Raw genomic sequence first — 19,545 nt, 5'->3', positions numbered from 1 at the left:
CTTTTGAACTTTACATTTATGGGAATATAGTATGTTAAGGAGGTGTCCCAGACAAGTCTCAAAGCCTACGATCGAGTGAACCAAATACAATCGGAAGAGACAGCATGGAGAAACCCAAGTGAACAAAGTACTTAAATCTTTCTTTCTATATTTTTTTAGTTCAAACAAACCATCAATCTTTAGAATGGTGATCAAGTTGCGAACGAATTAATCTTTAATGTCTATAAACTAACTTTAGCAAAGGATAGGGTTACTGAAAATGTCAAATACTTTTTAGCCAAAAAGAATGATAAAAATTAAGGGAAAGATGAAATAAAGTGGGGCAGTTTGGACAATTGAAAGAAGTGGGTTTCTGTACTATACTCTATTTTAGCTGAAAATTTTTAAAATCAAAAGCTTCAACCAATTAGGGTTAGAGTTGAGAAACAAAAACAAAAATGAATTAATTAAAAGTTTGATACATACAAAACTTGATAATTAAAGTGTTTAGTGGGGAACATTGAAAAAAATATGAGCTGTGGCAAATAATTGAACCCCAATTACACAATTCGTTCATCACACAATTGGAAAATTTTGGTGTGTTTTTATGCATTAATCAAACTAAATTTATTTAATGGGTGCATTTCCAAATTTTCTTTGATAACCACCATTCATCTTTTATATATATATATATATATATATAGGATGTCTATTATCAAGAATCATTAAATCATCACTTATATCACTATATTCCAAAACTAGAAGAAAAATAACTTATATGCTCCCTTTGGACTTAAATCCTTTAATAGAATTTCATTCAATGGATCTATATTTGTTAATTCATCCATGGATATTCAAATTTTATCAATATATAATTCAACGAATAAGATTTATAAGATATCTTTTTGAAATCCAAACCCCTCTAAAAGGAAAAATGAAAAGGAGAGATGGCCAATGAAACAAGAAGATGATTGGGTATTTAAAGAAGAAAATGATTATTTCTAATTATGGTTTCAAGAAAATATTTGCCAATTAGAAACCAATACTCTTGGATATGGTGATGATATCAAAAGCATAACATAAATCAACTAAATAGTGCATTCCATTCAAATTTTCCTACAACTTTAATCAGTGCTACTTACTGTAGCACCTCATCTTCTACATAAACATATATATGTATGTATGTATGTATATACCTCTTTCTTTTCTTTTGAGCTTTATTTTTTGAGTATATACTTCAATTTCATATTTTCATTCATAAGGTGAAGGGCATACATAATTCTTATGTAATCATGATGTGATCATAATAGTTGAACAATGAACTTTAATTATGCATCTTTATTTTATAGATACTTTGTTTAATATATATATATATATATAGTGGGTTGTTTGTTCATTGTTTTTTTTTTTTTTTTAATAAAAGATTAAATGGCTAATGATAAGTTTTGGTGGAACCGAAATGTAATGTTTCATATACATGGGCTCGGGCGAGCCTTGTGTTATTGTGATATTAATGGCCCAATTTTAATGATGGCCCAGTACTCTATGGGGGCTTCGTTATGGGCTTCTCGATATAAATAGCCCACCAAAGCCTTCTATTCTAATCAACTCAAATATAAAAATTAGACTCTAAAAATACTACTTAATCAAATTATTAGTTTGTCATTGAAAAAAGGAAGGGTTATTTTGATTTATGTAAATTGTAGATATTCTTATAAGTAGCAAATGGGTTGGTCATGGGATATATGATTAGTGACTTGAAGATAGGTGAAGATTATTTAATGAAAGAACATATTATGATTTTATAAAAGATTTGCAATGATAACGATTAGTTTGTTATAATATGAGTAAGGAAAACGCTATCTACTTATAATTGATTTGCACAATCTATTTACTCAAATTTATTTTTGCAATTATTTCAAACAAAAATATTTTTCTAATTTTTGTTCTTTGGAGGATTTTACCGGTCGCTTCTTGGGTCGATAGGATTGGAGAATTTGAATCGTATATCGCTTTTACGATAAGATATTTTTATGTCGATTAATACTCACTTTAGCAATTCTCGGTTCTAAATCAAATGTCTATATCGACTTTACTAAGAGAGAATTCCTTGTTAATGTTGTTTTTTTTTTTTTCTTATTTACGATGATGTTCAAATCAGCTCTAAAAAATGTTGTTAAATAGGTCATGTTCTTGGGAGAGAGAATTTCAAATTTTGTTAATGTGTTTGCTATTGTTTTGATCTAAAACCCCAAATTTACGAAAGCTGAAGTAGAAAAAGGCGATTAAAGCAATTTCAATGACTATGAAACTTAGAAAAGATAAACAAAATTCTCAAGTATTTTCTCTCTTTCAATTATAGATTTTTCATGTCAATTGATATCCTAGTCCTTTTCTTTATATATGATCTTTCTTGCAATTAAATCTACCCATTTACCAAATCATATTTATTTGACTATCCAATTCCATCTCAAGAATTAAGATTAGAGATTAAAACAAAATGAGATCTGTAGAACACTGAGAATAATTATCTAATTTGGTAAGCCGTTTCGAGAGTGGTTTTTTTAAACAATGCCATGAGAATTCATATTTAAAATATACAATATCATATTATCGAGATACTATTGTGAATTAATCTGAAGTCGGGTTTTTTCTTCTTTTTTTTTTTTTTTTTTTCTTTTGGTCATGGGGTTGGTGAGAATATTCTATGTAATGTGTAATAATTGTTCACATCATATAGTTTCTTTTTGGAGGGCTACTCATTTTGAAATACAAACTTGTGATTCTTTTTCTTTTAACGTATTCATGGCCCGAATCGAATATGATCCTTGGAATAAAGCTTCAATGAAAAGGTTTCTATTCAAGTACTCCAATTCAATTCAGTTCAATAATCACATATTTAGCCAAATTGCCAAGTTTAGAAGCAATTGAACCAAGAAAATAGTATGACCTAAGTTGAAACTAGATTCATACATAGGCTCATATTTTGGTAAATGGGCACCTAAATGACTCAATGAAACCACTTTAATCACGTTGACGAGAAAGAGTCAATTCTCACTCTTAGATTTCAATACATTTAAGCGGATAATAAGAGAAAAAGACTTATGAAAGCTTGACCTGAGATTCAAAATATACTGTTATAAAATTTCCTACATCCTCGTTAATTAAGGTAAAAAGAAAAATTGTGAGAGATGGAAGAAGAAAAGGGGTTTTGATAGAACAATGAGAAAAATTCAAAAGCAAAAAAAGAAAGAGGGACAGGCAGAGAATCACCATGCATGCATGTTCTTCCCTTGTTCCATTCTACATAACGACAAAAACCCAACTCTTTGCTTCACTTTTTATTTTATATATTCCTAAAATTTATATATCCATTTGCTTATATTTGTCAACAACAATTGCCGCTTGTCATCCATGCAAATAAGAAACACCCTTCAATTTTCCACACACTATAAATCGAATACAAAAATATTTACATACATATATATATATATATATATATATATATATATATATATATATATATATATATATATAGAGAGAGAGAGAGAGAGAGAGAGAGAGAGAGAGAGAGAGAAGAACGATCTTTAAACAATGTAATTACCCACACAGCTCATAATTATAATTATATCCTCATCAAGTCTAAAAAGAAAAAACGCAACAAAAATAAACAGAAGAACCCAACATAGATAAATTCGATCCAACAAAACTAACTAATCTATCGCCGCTCCTAAGATTTTTCCGGCCGCCGACAATCGGAAAATCATAAGATAGTGTTTTTTCAGTGAGAGCCGCGTGTCTTCTAAAAGGTCAAGAAACCTCAAAGACTGGGTCAAAATATGACGTGGATGAAGAAATTCACGCTAGAACTGGGCAATAGGGTTTCGCCATGTGGACTGCGTTTTCATCATCGTTGGGTCACTTTTGAAGCCACCGACCCAATTGGGTCGGGTTAACAATTCCGGATATGTGGGACCCAGTAGTCTTCAGGATGTTTGCCACCTCGGCATAACTCTGAATCTGATTCTGATGCTCTTTCTTCAAGATCTCCGGCGGTGCGGCTTCGAACTTCGGCTTCTTCCACTGGCTGACGGCGGCGGATGATGGGGTTGCTTCGTCTCGAGTCGGGTCGAACTTCCGCCCAAAAAGAGTCCCTTTTGTTAGGAACTCATAAGCCATGTACCCGGCTAGAAGCCGGTTTGATAAAACCGAAGGCTCACCGGCTTTATTAGGAGGCGCCGGCGTGGATGGCTCCTTACGCTTTTTGGACGGCCCAGCCGATAACAGCCCACGGCTGTGGAAATGAAAACTCATTTGCCCTTTTCTTTGTTGGCCCTTTGTTAAATGCCACGTAAGCTAGGCCCCAACGAACACTCGGATTCCTCGGTCGCAAAACCGTAGAAAAATGATATTCTTAGGGGTAAAATCGTCCGATAAGAAATTGTAATTTTCTTTTTTCTTTTTTTCCCACTTTTACGGGAAGAATTTGGGGAGAGGGTAAAAAGGGAACAAAGGAAAATAATAATAATAATAATAATAATAATAATAATAATAAGTGATAGTGGGGAACGGTAAAAAAATAAAAACAAATAAAAAATAGGAGAGGTTTAAAAATGGGGATAACGTAAGTGAAGGCTAAAAGGGAAAAGGATTGAAAGCGACTAAATTTTTAAAACGAAAAGAGGAAAAAGAAAAAAAAGAAAGAAAGAAAGAAAGAAAAATATGGTTTTTCCTTTAATAATTTGAGAATGAAAATACAGAAAAAAGTGGTCAATGTTTAAGTGAAATCGGATCCAGATGGTGGCAGATGGAACCTGAAGACACTGGTTGGATCGGCGTACGGATGGATGTTTTACGAGTGGCGCCACCCGGCGAGCGGCGGAATACGACGGAGCGAGAAAAAAAAAAGACCGTTCAAAAAATCAGAAGAAGAGAGGAAAGAAAAGAAAGAGAGGAGAGAGAGTAGGGAAGGGGGAAAATGAGGCGAAGGCGAATTCCCTGTTTTTATGTGGTGCATATTTCCAATTATGCCCCCTTCCTTTACAATGAAATACCCCAAACACCCTTGAAAACTGTCACTCCCTTATTTATTTTTAAAAAAATAATTATGATTTTTTTGGTGCCTCATTTTTCACCTCAATAATTCAGCCAAAAAATGTTTACATGTTTTAACCTTTGGTTCTATTGATTTCAAGATAAATAACAATTCAATACAAAAATACATACTTTGTAAAAGTTTGGTTTTCATTAAATTTTTTCTATGGCGAAAATTTTATCAATAAAAGTCACCAATTAGATCTCAACGAATAATCTAATGGACAATATAAAACTTAGTTCTCATACTCCATTAAGAATCTAATTTCCAACAAGTCTTCACTTCATTCTTGTAGGATTAAACTCTTTCTTCATTTACTCCCTTGTAAACAATAAAGCTGTGATTGATTTGGTTATCATTGAAAATAGTTCTCACTTGTAAGATTTATTGACCTTGTCTTCTGTCTTTAAGTTCGAGTTAGTTCGACCCAATTGCTATTTCACCCCTCCTTATCGAAACTCACTTACAATCATTTTAGGTCAAACTCAAGTCCATTTTGAAATTGGGTAAATTTCATTTACTGTGTGTTTAGATTACATTTTAAGTGTTTAATTTAAAAAATAAATTATTTTGAAATAAATCTAGAGTATTTGAAAACTACTCAACACTATTTTTCAAGTGTATTCTAAATAATTTTCACAAAAATGAGTTTAAATAAAAATAAGTTTCTTGAAAAACATTATAAAATTTATTGGGTTATTTATAACTCATTAAGTTTGTGTGCAAAAATCATTTCAATTTTTTTCATTCATGATAATTTTTCACAAAATTAATCATTGCCCTTGACTTAGTAACGTATAAATTTTTTTTTCACTGTTAATTTCATAAAAGTGCAACTCAAACGTACAAAAATGTTATAATTTTTAATAAAACATACTCAAACGATTTTATTGAGATATTTGGGTTTGTTCAATAATGGATTATAGAATATAAATATTGTGTAGGTATGATTTCAAAGATAAATGCCTTTATTATTATTTTTTTTTTTATATAGATTTATGAGTTATTACGACGTTAATTGTATGGTTAATTGATGTATCTTTTAAATTAAGTTTACGTATTAGTCTAAATTAAATTCAAATAAAAATGACCTTAAATCAAATAAAAAACAAACATTTGGAGGCTTATCTAATTTATAATTAGAATCAGAATTGGATGTTAATTTAAAGTTTCTAATCAAAATTATACAATTTGACTTTGTTCCCTCAGCATTAAAAACATAATGCATTTATTTGATTTATTGGTTAGATATGGAATAGTGTATATTAGCATATTTTATAATATAAAATAGGACACAATACACTTTTAGGGACCAAAACATTTTTTTTTTCCCTCTCCCTATAAAATATAAATTAAGATCACAACTCGAAATTTGAGACTTTTGTATAAATTAAGATTGATCAATATTTTATTCCAATTCAGATTTATCAATTAGACAATCTAAAGGATTTGGTAGGATAATTGTTTGTTTAGAAATCAAAACGTTAGATGGTTGTTGGTTAGTTGTAAAAAAATAATTTAGAATTGGGGGATTTGTGCTTCCAATTTATTAATTAGTTTGTCATGCTTATTAATAAAATTGAGATGATACCTATGGATCGAAATCTAGGGAATAGTTTAATTTGTCAAAAATTAATAAAAAAAAATAATTAAAACATAGATTTATTATTAAATTGTAAGAGTTCAACTTTGGTTAAAAGATAAATTCAATTTATGTAACAATATTATATTTGAGCAATTTACAAAAAAAAAAAAAAAAAAAAAAAAAATTAATGATATCTTCACTTTTTATTGTCAAATTTAAGATAATTGTTGTTAAGGAGAAAACCAAATTGAGTGTTGTAGAATAAATTAGGGACAAAATTGGAAAATTGATATATTTTCGCATATAAAAAGAAAACAATGAATACATTAATTACCCAAATAATTACACCAAATAGAGAACCAAAAATGAATGAATAAATAAAAAAACAGAAAAAGAAAATAGTCTTTGCAAAAATGAAAGAAAAAGGAAAATTGATAGAACAGAGTAGAAGAGAAAATCGTGTAGGAATAAAGAATAGAAGGCAGTGACTTTAATATGTAAATGTCACAATCACTACCAATTTACCATTTAATCCAAAAGATCCTAATTTTTTTACCAAATCGGCCATCGAGAAGAATAAAGCTAATATTCATTACAAATAAAGGGGGGAACGGAAAAGGAGAATATTACGACTAAAGTATTGGCCAATTCCTTTTCTATCTTAAAAGAAAAAGAAACTTAGTCATAAATATAATTGTGAGGTTAAATTATTCCCCATTTTTTCATCAACATTGTTTACTTTTTTTCTTTTATAAAAAAAAAATAATTTTTATTATATTTTATAAATAGTTTTAATATTTTATTATTTTTAAATATATTTTATATTAAAATTGAAAAGTTAATTTAAACATGATTTCATAAAATAAATGAATTTGAAAGATGATTATTAACTTACTAAACCGTAAATGATTAACTAAAATACAATTAAGGTTGAATTGAACTCAAGTAAAGAAAGATTAAATGAGTTAAAATGAAGGCTAGTGTATAATTGGTATCTATGTATTTGTTTTTATATTAAACAATGTTTAGAATTCACCAAATTTGTTGTAAAACTATGTCGCCAAGACAAAAATTTGCACTTGAATGTGTTGTACTACTGTATTGTCAAACGATACAAACGACATAAATTAACTATGAACATGTTTCACTTCAAACGTGATATTGACGATTTTGTGAATTGTAGTAGTGTGAAAAACTATAAATATCAAAATGTATACGTCAAAATTAGAATCACTTTAATTTAATTTATAGTAAGTTGTTAGAAATTTAGAATACCCGTACTAATAACAACAACGTGCATTCTAATACTAATCTTAATTTCCAATGCTCATATACTACAACACGCGGAGAAATAGAAACTCGTAATAGATTTGAATTAAGTCAAATACATAAATTAAACTTTTAATTGATTAAAATATTATAAACAGGAAGCTTAGTTATTCAATGGTAATTGATGTCATTCCATATCTTAGATAATGGAGGTTCGATATTTTTTGAACTAAAACAAATTAATTTGATAAATTTAAATAGCTTGAAACCAACTCTTTCATTATCTAAAACCCATACTAGAAAAATATAGATATTCTAATGAATCAATATTTTTATTATGTCACGAAAATCTACGAAACTTAGAAGATAAGAAAGAATGTCCCTGATGTAATTATAATTTTTTTAAACATAAAATATATATTTGTTAATTTAAATATTTATAAAAATATGTATTGATGTTGACATTTTATGATATTCCATCAACATTTATGAAAAAGTTGAAACTCGATGATTTTGGTTGAGATTAAAATTGAATTATTTTTATTTTTATTTAATGCAATAAGATAATTATTTGGGAGAAGAAAAAGAAAAGGATTAAACGAAACCCACATGCTAAATATAGTAGAGAGGTTTGTGTTTAATTGGATTTAATTACCTTAATAAATAAAATATTTTGCCTTAATTACGTGCTGCAAAGACCATAACACCCTTTTACTATTATTCTATTTTGCAATTACCCATTATGGGTTTGTACTTGTAACTTTGTAGAGACAGTCGTGTCGATTTCAACGTCTTTTCACGTTGAACGAAGCACCACGCGCATGTATGGTGGTGGATAACCAATACATGACATGTCATTACTCAAACACTATCTTTCCATACACAAAATCAATTATAATCCATAAATAACTTTGTCTTTTTCATTATTTTAGCTATGTGATTTTTTCAAAAAATAATAACTCCATTAAGTAATCAATTTAGCAACCCATGTAATTATGGATTTTCAAAATAATAATCAGATTACAATGAAACATATTATTTTATAATCTTAATTAGATATTTTTAATATATATATATATATATATATATATATATATATATATATATGTGTGAAGGGAAAGTGTTTAAGCTTCTGATTTAATTGGTCTAGAGTCCACATACGTTACCATTTAATCTACCATTAGGCTAGGAAATTTACCAATTTTTCTCTACATATTATTGTTTGATTGCTCCAAAATTAAATTATTTTTAAAAAATGATTAGGAAAGTGAATGGTCATTTTTGACTAGTTTTGCATTATGTAACTCTCTCATTTATTCAAAAAGATATTTCTTTGATATTTTAAAAATTACAACATTGTTTTAACATTTTATAAACGCTTTATAGTCATCAATTAAAGCAAATACTTTTTTTTTTACAGATATTGAAACAAAAAATTAGATCATCTTTCTAATTTCAAGCCCTATTTCTTTCATGGAAAAAATCTATTTCAAGAGCAGTTTACAAACATTTATGAAAGGTTATCAATGGTAATCTAACAAGTTTTAAAAAAATAAAAAGAGATTCTGAGAATAACATAAATTTTGTGGTATACAAAAAAAAAAAAAAAAAAAAAGAAAAAAAAAAAAGAAAAAATTGTGACCTTTTCCTGAGTATGCGTCGGCAGTTTGTTGGGCAAAATCTGCATCGTTTACACGTGTCGTAGTTATAGACGCCATCTGATGCGCACGAGACGCATGGAAAAAAATATTTCTTCCACTTTGAAGCTGACTAGTCAACCCAATCAGCATTGGCCACGTGTGATAAATGGAAGTAGGACGATTATTCAAAAGATTAAAAATTTCTCCCAGTTCTGTGCTCGAAAGCCCAGCTTATGCCACGTAAGAACCAAGGTGATCTTAATCAGGCCTCCACCGTTGGATTTCTTCTTCCCTAAAACTTTTTGCTTACTTTTTTTTTTTTTTTTTATTATTTGAATTATATATACATATATATAGAAAGCAAGAAGGAGTTTTGTTTTAAATAATAAAGAAAAAAGGGTGGCGGCTGGCGCCGTATAATAATTTACAACTTTTTATTTATTGTTTTGAACGTCTTTTTACGTAATGAGTGACCACTATGACCTATTGTTTGTTATTATTTATTTTGGTGCGGATTTTAATTTCTTTTCAAGTACTTTCAACCTATTTTATTTTGGTCTTTGAACCCTGCTCGATAAAGGAATGCAATGGGTCAATACTTACACATTTAACCATCATCTTATTTATCTCTTAAATAATTAACAACCAAAAGTAAAATCTCCCGCTTCCTACAAGGAAGATAAGTCTAAACAATGATGAAAACCAATTAACTTATTAGACTCGAGTTGGAGCATTGGAGTTCAATATTCACACAAGGCACCTAAAATGCCCACAACCCTAAAACCTACTTATAATCCAAAAATTGGACTATAAAAGAGAACAAGATGATTCTTAATTAAGTAGTAAGCACCATATTGTGGGAACAAAGTAAGGCATTGGTTTGTAGGTTTTTTCTTTTGTATCTCATGTTTCTTTAAAACAATAAAACTTGTAAGTGTCAGTGATAAGGGTGTTTTACATTTTTTTTTATCCAAAATTTTGCATCGACTTTCATACCCAAAACTATCTATATATTGTAAAATACATATGATAATTTTTTTTTCTTTTTATATATATAGTTAAGATTTCAAAGCTACCTAATTAAAAGAAACTGTTGCATTGTTATATTATATATACATAGACATATGCTCATCCAACTAAGCGCTCAATGTGTCCATAATTATATTTTATTTTATTCTACTTCTTCAACAATTGAACAATGGACATTAGTACATCAGTATGAAAAACCCAATAATTAGATGGTACTAAAATATTTGATATACTTCTCTAAGGTTTAATAATTAATCAAAGAGAAAATGGTCATTGAGTTTTGACTTTAATTATAATTACACCTGAAAAAAAAAAAAAAAAACTTCTTCTCTTCTCCAACTCAACAAAATCTTAATTGAAGAAAAAAACTTAAACCGAATTAGAACAACAATACTAAAAAACGTTTTCTTGGTGCCTACTTAATTAAGAGAGTAAAGATCAAAATCAAAATATTTTTGTTAATGTATTATTTATTAAGATATTTTTGGATTTGGTCGGAGTACACATTAGGTTAATATATTAGAGTTTGTGTGTTTGAAGTTTCTACTAGAAAGATGACTAAAGACTAAAGCATTATCTAGTAATTTTATCTCGAGAAATAAATTATTTAATGAGTTTGTCATAATACGATTGACAACTTTTTACCGTCAAATATATGAAACAAGTATTTTGGACTCAATGATTATTATTACATTTGACTATCGTAATTTTTCCCTTTGAGGAAGAAGAAAATTTATTTAATTATTTTATTCTTTTTTTAGTACAATAAATATATAGGTAACATTGGAGTAATTTCTGAATAAATCAAAGTTGTATTGCATATTGCATCATGGATCTAGTGATGGATCTAATGGGCCTAAACGTTACGGTCTTGATGATCCGGAAGCTGGCCCAGTACACGTTGGGCCAATAGGTGATGTAGGCCCGTGAATTAGATGAGCTCCAGAAGCCCATTTTCCCCTTTGGATAATAGCACAATTGCAAATAGTGAGCCTATACTACGGGCATTTCTTTTAAGTGTGTGTTGTGTATCTCTTAAATTATAGGAAAAATATTTCAACTAATTAATTTGTTCATTTACCCAAATCTTTTAGGTTTATGCCAAAATGTAGATAGGGTTCATCTTAACTTCGAGGAAAATTGTCTAATCTTGAACAAATTGAGATTAGTTGGGCTTTGAATTTATTTGAGACTAATAGATTTCATGAGAGTGTTTAATACATTCTCATACTATACAAATTTTCTTTGTTATCTAGAGTGGTTTCATTGTTATTATCTCTAAATGGAATTGTTTAGTTTTGTAGCTCCATTTTCTAAAATAAAAATGGGAACTAAAAGGAAAAAGAAAACATAAAATTAAAAATGGAGGTTAATCCATAGAAGTACTTTTTGAGAAAAAGAAAGTGGTTGCTTTTTGGAATGAAGTTTGAATTAATGGAGGCGGCAGCATCAAATCGGGATTGATTCCCACCGTTACGATCACCATTGAAGACAAAGAAACAAGAAAAGCTCAAACTCAAAGTAAAAGACAAAAGGCACCAGAAAAAAAGACGGACCAAAAAGGGAAGATGAATAATCCATATGAGTTTTGGCTCTACTCCGCCCGATTCCACTCGTCCGAGTCTCAGTTTTGGCTGCCATTCGGAGCAACCAAACAAACAAGCATTGCAAATACCGAATTCAATCGAATTCAATTGGCATTCAATTCAATAATGACAGAGGCAGTAGTTGGGTTGTTTAAAGCGTTTTTGCATTTAGTAGCCATGTCTGAATCTAATGTCCTTCCCTTTCATCTCTCTCCATTTTCATTTAATCATTTCAATGGGAAACAGCTTGTCCTCCACTTTCGTAAGTAACTTATCTAAGTTTTACTTTCAATGCCCCCAAATTTCTCTCTTTTTCTCTTAATTTTCGTTCGTATAACTTCTGTATTTGGGCAATTGTTGACTTGTAAGAAATGGGTTTTCTTACTGGGCCCTGTCCTGTATGTTAATTCTCATTGGAAGTTGCCCTTGCTTATTATTTTAATACTTGTGGGTATAAATTTGTGAGATATTGAACTGGTTTAATAAAATTAAGAACAAAATCATGCGTGTTCACACGTTGATGGGAGATTTAATGTGTATTGTCAGGAATCCAGGTCTTTGGTTTGACTTTGAATGCAAATTTGCACTGTATCGCAAGGAAAACAAAGTTTAAAAAGTGCAAAAAGGAAACCCCAGAAAGAAAGTCTAGTCATCGAGACTTTGGATTCTTGGTGAAGAAGATAAGTTTGATGGGGTTCTTTCTTTTGAGAGAATTGGAGAATGCACGGTGGTGTTGATGTTTTGTGGGCTCACTCGATGACTTTTCTTGGGTTAAAGGTTTCACCTTTTTTTCTTTTGTTGATTGTTTCCTCTCATCGCATTACCTCTCTTTCATGATGCTCCTGTGTGTTTCTCTTACTTTTTTCATCTTCTTTACCTTTAGTAATCATATAATTTTCCTGCATTATGATGTCTACTTATAGCGAGTTCTATTTCATTTTGTCACTGCTTATGGTTTTTCTCCCTAACTCTCATTATATCCTTGTTCTTTCCATGTTATGGGATTGTTTCATTTCTCAGTATTTGTTGTTTGACAGGTATTTATGGAGTAGTTAAATTTGATGGGTTTCAATATGCTATGCTAGTAGGACTTTTAGGAGAAACAATTGAGTCGACTCTTCTCTACTCCTAAACCATTCATTTTTTCAAATTGATTCTTGTGGTGCAAGGTTTTACTGATTGGGAATTGGGCATTCTATTTTTGTAATTTTCTCAAATTTCGAGCTATGTGCCTTCTTTTAGAAATTTTTTTATCAGAAGTTTAAATCTTTTGTTTTTTTCCAATCATTTATTCCATCTGTTTTTGCAGTTCTTCAGGTGGAATGAGCCAGCATGAGAGCAAAAGACTGGATTGACGGACGAATAGTTTTGCTCAAGAGTAAATTCAGGAAAATGATAAATTGTATTCGTTCAGGGGATCAGTTAAGAGTGGACGAAATGGCCCATTCATCAGATTCTTTGGCAACTCGAGATTATTCAGCGAGTGGTTTTTCATCCCGAACTGGTGGCGAGGTGGAACAAAAGGTTGATAATGGGAACATTGAAGAAGCTGAATCATCTCTTCGTGAGAGTGGCTATTTGAATTATGAGGTTTGTCTATCTTCAATTATGAAATTACTGTTTTAAGGAAAGTGGCACGAAACTGTCCTTGGTATAGGCTTAGCCCATTGTTGAGGGTATCACCTGAGAAAGGTCTGTTCATGAGGCAGATGTGTTGATGAATTAATACGTCTTCATTTGGAAGATTTATGTCTACGTATTCACGTTTTCGAAGATTGAGATATTAACTCAACTAAAAGTTAGTCAATAGAAGTTTTCCAAATTAGTTATGAGCTTAGGATTCGTTTGGAATAACATTTTAAGTGCTTAAAAACACTTTTCTTTAAACTTAAATAATTTTTTAAGCATTTTGAAAGTGGTTCGAAACAGACTATCAATCCCTCTGGATGCAGTCAATTGACCATGTATGACCTAAAAAAAAATTGTAGAGGGTGATATTTGAAATGTCATTTTTGCTATTGATGAAACTTGAGCAGCTACAGTACCTTTAATTTTCTAGGAAGCACGTGCTTTACTTGGAAGGCTGGAGTATCAAAAGGGTAACATAGAAGCTGCTCTTCATGTATTTGAAGGAATAGATATTGCTGCTGTAATTTCCAGGATAAAAGCTTCTTTTTCAACCAGATATGAACAAAATAGGCGCCAATCACAAAGCGATGTTGTGCCTACTATGTCTATGCATGCCATTAGTTTACTTCTTGAAGCTATTTTTCTGAAAGCAAAATCATTGCAAGGTTTAGGAAGATTTGTCGGTATTTTCTCTTTTCTCTTCTCCCCTTCTGCTTTAACGTTTTCATAAGACCCTTTCTTCCTCAATCTGTATTTATAATCTTTCCTTTTTGTCTATGATCTGCAGAGGCCGCAAAATCGTGCAAACTAATTTTAGACACTGTCGAATCTTCATTCCCAGAAGGCTTACCTGAAAACTTCGCTAATGATTGTAAATTGCAAGAGACACTAACAAAGGCTGTTGATTTACTTCCAGAATTGTGGAAATCTGCTGGTTCTCCACAAGAATCTATCTTGTCGTATAGGCGTGCGCTTCTCTATCAATGGAATCTAGAAATGGAAGCCAGAGCAAGAATAGAAAAAGAGTTTGCAATATTCCTTCTCTATAGTGGTTGTGATGCAAGTCCTCCAAATCTTCGTTCACAGATGGATAGCTCGTTCGTGCCAAGAAATAATATGGAAGAGGCCATTCTTTTGTTAATGGATCTGATGAGAAAATATACACTTGGATTGATTGTATGGGATCCGTCAGTAATAGAGCATCTCTCCTTTGCACTTTCTATATCAGGGGAATTTGGAGCTCTAGCCAATGAGGTTGAACAATTGCCTCCTGGAATTATAGGAAGAAAAGAAAAGTACTGTATCCTAGCACTTTGTTACTACGGGGAAGGTAAAAGCTTAGTTGCATTGAATCTTTTGAAGAACTTCTTAAGTAACATAGAGAATGTGGACTGCTTGTTGGAATTGTTGCTGGCTTCTAAGCTCTGTGGAGAAAATTTGGTTTGTCTTGATGAGGGAGTCGCCTACACAATGAGAGTGCTTTCACAGCTGCATGGTAAATGCATCCAATTGGCTTCTGTTGCTAATTGCTTACTTGGTGTGTTATTGTCAGCTACGTCCAAGTTAGTTGCTTCAGATTCTCAGAAAGCTTTGAAGCAATCTGAAGCACTCAAGGCACTACAAACTGCTGAGCAACTGATGAGACAAAGAGATCCATTCATTATTTATCATCTTGGTCTTGAATATGCCGAACAGAGGAAGCTGGATTTTGCTCTATATTATGCAAAACAGCTAGTGAAACTCGAGGCAGGCTCTAGCCTGAAGTCTTATGTATTGTTGGCGAGAATCTTGTCTGCCCAGAAAAGGTTTGTGGATGCGGAGACTGTTCTCAATGCTGCTCTTGAGCAGACAGGGAAGTGGGAACAGGGCGAGCTTTTACGAACTAAAGCTAAGCTCCAGATTGCTCAAGGCCAGTTAAAGAATGGTATAGAAACGTATAGTCATCTTCTTGCTATAATTCAAGTCCAGAACAAAAGTAGTGGAAAGATGCTTCCAAAGGTAATGGATTCCAGGACCCTTTTCTTCTGATTTTATTGTATGAAATATTTGAATGAGATATCATAGTCTACTGATTTCTTTATAGAGTCTAGAAACATTCCACTGTAGTTCTTGTGAATTAATATCTATACCACAATTTCGCATCACTTGTTAGACACTCCAACATTTGTTGGGCACAAATAGAGCACTTAGTAGTACAATTAATATAAGTTAGATACTAGTTGTACAAAATTGTATTAATCTAACATTTACAAGGACAAAAACTGTAAATTTTGAGTTTACAATACATAAATCTGAGTTTAGAATACATAAATCTCATTTTTAGGCATATACATCCATAAACTTATTGAATTTGAATTCTTAGATTGTATAAGAATGATGTATTTTTAAAAACTCATTTCATCAAACATATCATTCTCATATGTTTATCACAGATTTGTAAAAAAAGGAAGCTGTCACCATGTTCGTTTCACATCTATGTATCATATCCATTATCCATACAAAATTGTATCCATATCCATGCTTCAGAGACTGACCATCAAGCTGAGTTAATAATTAGTTCGTTTATTCCTTTTGTTTCACCTTCATGCAGGATGTGAGCAAATATGATAGAAGTTTAGAAGTAGATACATGGCATGACTTAGCCGATATTTACACAGGCTTGTCTCAGTGGCGGGATGCTGAGATCTGTCTGTCAAAATTGCAAGCAATCGATCCATATTCTGCTTCCAAATGGCATTCCACAGGTAAAACATTGTCCCCATTTACTTTGTGGCGTGCACACAACTTGTTAATTTTTAGATCAATTGCTCCATTCACGTTCTCCATGATGCTTAGAAATTTGCCAAGAATTAAATTGATACATTATAGAGTTGGTTCTCCGGAAAGTATTTAGTTAGTTGTGATTTTATTACTAGTAATCAATTTAGTTTTGATTCAAGTTGTCTCATTGAAGTGTGTTAATAAAGAACATCATTGACCCCATGATATCTATATTCAATAATCAATCTGCTAGGTTTGCTCTACGAGTCTAAGGGTCTTCCACGAGATGCTTTGCAAGCATACAACAAAGCATTGGACATTGATCCTGGCCATGTTCCCAGCTTGATATCCACTGCCCGTCTTCTCCAACAGCTAGGCGGTAGTCAGTCGTTTCCTGTAGTAAGAAGCTTGCTAACCGATGCCCTTCGACTAGATCGAGCAAATCCATCTGCTTGGTACAGTCTTGGGATGCTATATAAAGCTGACGCTGGGGCATCGGCGTTGGAGGCTGCTGAATGCTTTGAAGCTGCAACTCTCCTTGAAGAGTCGGCTCCAATTGAACCTTTCAGACGATGAACATTTGCTTTCTTTACAAGATATAGAAAATTGGGAATTTGCTATCCTAACTCTAAGGTTTTACTCAACATCTTGGTTGCTACATTTTTTCCAGGATTAGGGACATTGATTAGATGGTTTTCACAAAATAGGTTGTAAATATAAGAGCAAAAATATGTTAACAAATTTTTGTAGCCAACCTTCTTTTGTGTTTTTCTCCCCTTCCTTTTATAGAAATACAAACATTAAAATTTAGTAGCTTGATCTGTAACACGAATTTGTGAAATATTATTCCCTAAGTTGACCATGTAAATAGGAGAAGCTCAATTCAATTGTGAATTCAAACATTAGTATTTTTATATGATAATTATAATTTTGAAAAAAAAAAATCAGTAGAACAGATGAATTGGAGTTTCCTTTTGACATAAAATAATTAAAATATGGAGTATTGTTTGATTACTTTAAAGAATGAGACTACATATTAATTACTATTAAACTATGCTGTAACATAATACTAATCTCTACTTTACGAAATTACTCTCAATTTCACTAAAATACACATAATAAAGGTTGGATCGAACTCCACATCAATCTCAATTCTTAAGTATGTTTGGGATGATTTTTTTTTAAAGAAAATATCGAGAAGGGACATCTTCAAAAATAACTATTAAAAAAAAACTATATAGATTCTAATTAGAAATGATAAAAATGTTTGCTTTAAGAACTCTTCTTAGATTATCAAACACATCAATATAAAGTCCAGCAATTTGCCCAATCCCTCTTTTCAGCCATAGAGATGATTCAAGAGGACGGGGAACCAACATTTTTCAATCTTCTTAAATGGGTTTAAAATTCTTGGCTTTTCATAGCTTTCTATGAAAATTGTAAGATCATTCTAGGTGAACTAAGAAAATGTAACATTCACGAAACCCAGAAAGGAGAATGGATGGATTTTTCAGCTTCATTGCCAAATGGAGGAAGGAAAGCAAAGATACAAGAATACTGTGACTATGAAAAATAAACAGATGACTAGCAAGCAAGAAGAGGCAAAAACAGCAGGAATACAAACAAATCTTCCTCAAATTCTAAATGAGTTAAGATTAAGTGTCATGAATTACCATATCATTCTTTACGAAGATCAATTCCAGCCTTCTTAGCCACAGCATCAAGTCCATTCTTCTCAATAGTCTTCAAAGCCTTAGTTGACAAACGTAATTTCACAAAACGCTTACCAGCTTCCCACCAAACCTTCTTGTATTGAAGATTCACGAACTGCAATTTCTTGGTCTTGTGGTTGGAGAAGGAAACTAAGTTCTTCTTATTTGCTTTCTTTCCGGTAAATGGACAAATTCTACCTGAAACAACAAATAATGAATCCACCAAGTTTGAGATGGTTCCCAATTCACAAATTAAAGATAGCCCAAATTGGAATCAGAACATGATGGGTGAATTAGGAAACCTAATTGAAATAGAAAATGCTTCAGCCATAGCCATACAATTAATTCAAGTAGAGCCCCAAAAGGGGTTGAAGATGAACAAATGAAATATAGCAAAATATTAAACGAGAGTTGAGAAGAGAGGGGGATATTACGAGCAATAGGTTGAAGGGAAGGTCTGAGAGGAGCAGGAGAAATGGGAGAGGGGGAGATGAGTGAGTGGTTGGAGGAGATTTTGATGCCGCTCAATTGAGAAGCGAGAAACCCTAGATCGGAATTGGGTTTAGTTCTGAAGTGAAGTTTGGTTGAGGAGGTTGCCATTACACCGGCAGAAGTGGCCGCCGGCGTGAAGCCAAAGACAACGGAAGCTGCCATTGTTACTGATGGAGTTTATCTTTGTAAATTGGGAAGAGCGTTTGGTTGAGTTTTGAGAAGGAGAAGGGGATAAGCTTCTTTTGCTGTTGGGCTTGGGCTGGATAATAGTGTTTTGGCTGAGTAAAAGCCCGCAAAAAGCCCACCAGTTTTATTATTTATTTTTAATAAAAAAAAAGGGGATTTGTGATTAATTACAATATTTTGCGATTTCTATTTTTTCTTAGTAAAAAGAAAGAAGAAGAAGGAAAAAAAGAAAGAAGAGAAATTAGGATCCAGAGGCAGGTAATTTTAGCTAAACTATTATTAAAACTAAAATGAAAACAAAAAATGTATTACTTTTATCAACTTCTTCCAAATTTTGCTGTTGATAGTACCACTTTAATTTTAGGTTTATATTTATCAAATAAGTGTTATGAATTTTTTATGTAACTTTTGCTATTTTTTAAGAATATCTTTATTTCTATTAATTTTAGGTTTATGCAATATGCACTGCTTCATTGATCCAAATGGCATTAGACATAAATCAAAATGAACCCAACCCAACCTTACATTTTAGTTTCTATAACAACACAATTGGGTTGTTAAATTATTTAATAACCCCTACTTG

At 31.5% G+C, this 19,545-nt stretch overlaps 2 protein-coding genes across 8 annotated transcripts; one reads left to right on the top strand and one right to left on the bottom strand.

Moving 5' to 3' along the window:
• The first annotated feature begins 12,248 nt into the window (after positions 1 to 12,248).
• Positions 12,249 to 17,382, top strand: LOC103483569 (protein NPGR2-like). 6 transcript variants are annotated; one of them, XM_008440264.3, is made up of 7 exons: positions 12,250 to 12,445; positions 12,730 to 12,960; positions 13,493 to 13,773; positions 14,243 to 14,495; positions 14,600 to 15,810; positions 16,403 to 16,556; positions 16,826 to 17,382. In XM_008440264.3, the coding sequence occupies exons 3-7, from the start codon at positions 13,516 to 13,518 to the stop codon at positions 17,146 to 17,148; spliced, it is 2,199 nt and encodes a 732-aa protein (XP_008438486.1). In that variant the 5' UTR covers positions 12,250 to 12,445; positions 12,730 to 12,960; positions 13,493 to 13,515; the 3' UTR covers positions 17,149 to 17,382. The 6 variants fall into 6 exon arrangements, with proteins under 6 accessions (XP_050942008.1, XP_008438486.1, XP_008438489.1 ...); XM_051086051.1 differs by lacking the exon at positions 12,730 to 12,960 and having other exon boundaries at positions 12,249 to 12,445; XM_008440267.3 differs by lacking the exons at positions 12,250 to 12,445; positions 12,730 to 12,960 and adding an exon at positions 12,971 to 13,027.
• LOC103483567 (50S ribosomal protein L28, chloroplastic) lies at positions 16,687 to 19,095 on the bottom strand. Of its 2 annotated transcripts, XM_051086053.1 has the most exons (3): positions 18,719 to 18,997; positions 18,246 to 18,482; positions 16,687 to 17,134 (listed from the first exon to the last, which is right to left on the bottom strand). In XM_051086053.1, exons 1-2 carry the CDS (start codon positions 18,936 to 18,938, stop codon positions 18,250 to 18,252), a joined length of 453 nt encoding a protein of 150 aa, XP_050942010.1. In that variant the 5' UTR covers positions 18,939 to 18,997; the 3' UTR covers positions 16,687 to 17,134; positions 18,246 to 18,249. The 2 variants fall into 2 exon arrangements, with proteins under 2 accessions (XP_050942010.1, XP_008438484.1); XM_008440262.3 differs by lacking the exon at positions 16,687 to 17,134 and having other exon boundaries at positions 18,065 to 18,482; positions 18,719 to 19,095.
• Between the last annotated feature and the right edge of the window lie 450 nt (positions 19,096 to 19,545).

Source organism: Cucumis melo, chromosome 6 (assembly GCF_025177605.1).
Source record: "Cucumis melo cultivar AY chromosome 6, USDA_Cmelo_AY_1.0, whole genome shotgun sequence".
In the NCBI taxonomy this organism is placed as follows: domain Eukaryota; kingdom Viridiplantae; phylum Streptophyta; class Magnoliopsida; order Cucurbitales; family Cucurbitaceae; genus Cucumis; species Cucumis melo.
Note: the sequence above shows the minus strand (reverse complement) of the source record. Positions and strands in the feature narration are given on the sequence as shown.

Coding starts and splice junctions, on each gene's coding strand:
- LOC103483569 (XM_051086051.1), top strand. CDS start 13,516: ATGAGAGCAAAAGACTGGATTGACGGACGAATAGTTTTGCTCAAGAGT. Junction 14,496..14,599: donor AGGTTTAGGAAGATTTGTCG/GTATTTTCTCTT, acceptor TATGATCTGCAG/AGGCCGCAAAATCGTGCAAA. Junction 16,557..16,825: donor TTCCAAATGGCATTCCACAG/GTAAAACATTGT, acceptor TCAATCTGCTAG/GTTTGCTCTACGAGTCTAAG.
- LOC103483567 (XM_008440262.3), bottom strand. CDS start 18,938: ATGGCAGCTTCCGTTGTCTTTGGCTTCACGCCGGCGGCCACTTCTGCC. Junction 18,483..18,718: donor TTCCCTTCAACCTATTGCTC/GTAATATCCCCC, acceptor TTGTTGTTTCAG/GTAGAATTTGTCCATTTACC.